The 1,032-nt window shown below is 32.8% G+C and overlaps 1 protein-coding gene across 1 annotated transcript; it reads left to right on the top strand.

The window, feature by feature from the left end:
- Positions 1–392: 392 nt before the first annotated feature.
- LOC21383821 (transcription factor JUNGBRUNNEN 1) lies at positions 393–746 on the top strand (the record flags this gene model as incomplete). Its single annotated transcript, XM_010114861.2, has 1 exon — positions 393–746. A coding segment is annotated over exon 1 (354 nt), but the record flags the coding sequence as incomplete, so codon positions are not given.
- Between the last annotated feature and the right edge of the window lie 286 nt (positions 747–1,032).

The raw sequence follows: 1,032 nt of genomic DNA, 5'->3' as shown, positions 1-1,032 counted from the left end.
TTAGTTTTTTTTTTTTTTTTTTTTTTTTTTTTTTGTCTAAGAAGAAAAAGACGCAGAGAGAGATCAGAGAAAAGCTAACGTCATAGAACAATAGCACATCATAATTATTTGTCTGATCATGATTTAAGTAAATCTAAACAATTAAGGTATAGTAAAGTTAATTCATATAGTAAAATGAAGAGATATGCCCTATACGTATAATGTATAGTTTAAACCATTAGATTTTCGTTAGACTATTTAATGAGTAAAATTTACATATTACTATATTATATGATTTTGACGTGATTCAACACATCCACAGACACACAGGACACTAGCTAGTAAGAAAACCACCCTAGAGGTGTTATTATATAAATGAATTGTTATATTGACGTTGGCTCTTGTAAGATGTAATGATTTCTGGTTATCTATATAAACCTGAAGAAGTTAGTAATGTTGGGGACAAAGAGTGGTATTTCTTCTGCATACGAGGAAGAAAGTACAGGAACAGCATAAGACCAAACAGAGTAACGGGATCAGGATTTTGGAAGGCAACAGGCATTGACAAGCCCATATATTCTGTGAAAGAGCCTCACGATTGCATTGGTCTCAAGAAGTCGTTGGTTTATTATCGTGGGAGTGCCGGCAAAGGCACTAAAACTGATTGGATGATGCATGAGTTTCGCCTCCCTCCAAATGGGAAAACTACTACTGCTGCAAACGTCTTTCCAAATACCAAGGAAAATATTGGCAATTACCAAGAAGCTGTAAGATTAATCTACCCCATGTCATATGTGTGATCTCATTCTTTCTTTGATGTGTTGCTTTCTCTTCTTAATTTATTTATTTATTTATTTATTTTGAAAGGCCTTTTCTCCTTAATTCTGCTAGCTAGCTAGTCGTTTATAATTGTTATAAGGAAAAGGTTGTTTTGATCCCTATAACTAGATATACATAATTAATTAAAAGCAATAATATTAGAAGTCCCAGTGTCTAACACCGTATACTAATAGAAAATGAGTTCCGCGACACTTAGATATAGTTTCTTTTTTT

The sequence above is a fragment of the Morus notabilis genome, unplaced genomic scaffold, assembly GCF_000414095.1.
Source record: "Morus notabilis unplaced genomic scaffold, ASM41409v2 C11428721, whole genome shotgun sequence".
NCBI lineage: Eukaryota > Viridiplantae > Streptophyta > Magnoliopsida > Rosales > Moraceae > Morus > Morus notabilis.
The sequence above is the reverse complement of the archived record's forward strand: the minus strand, read 5'-3'. Positions and strand labels throughout refer to the sequence as shown.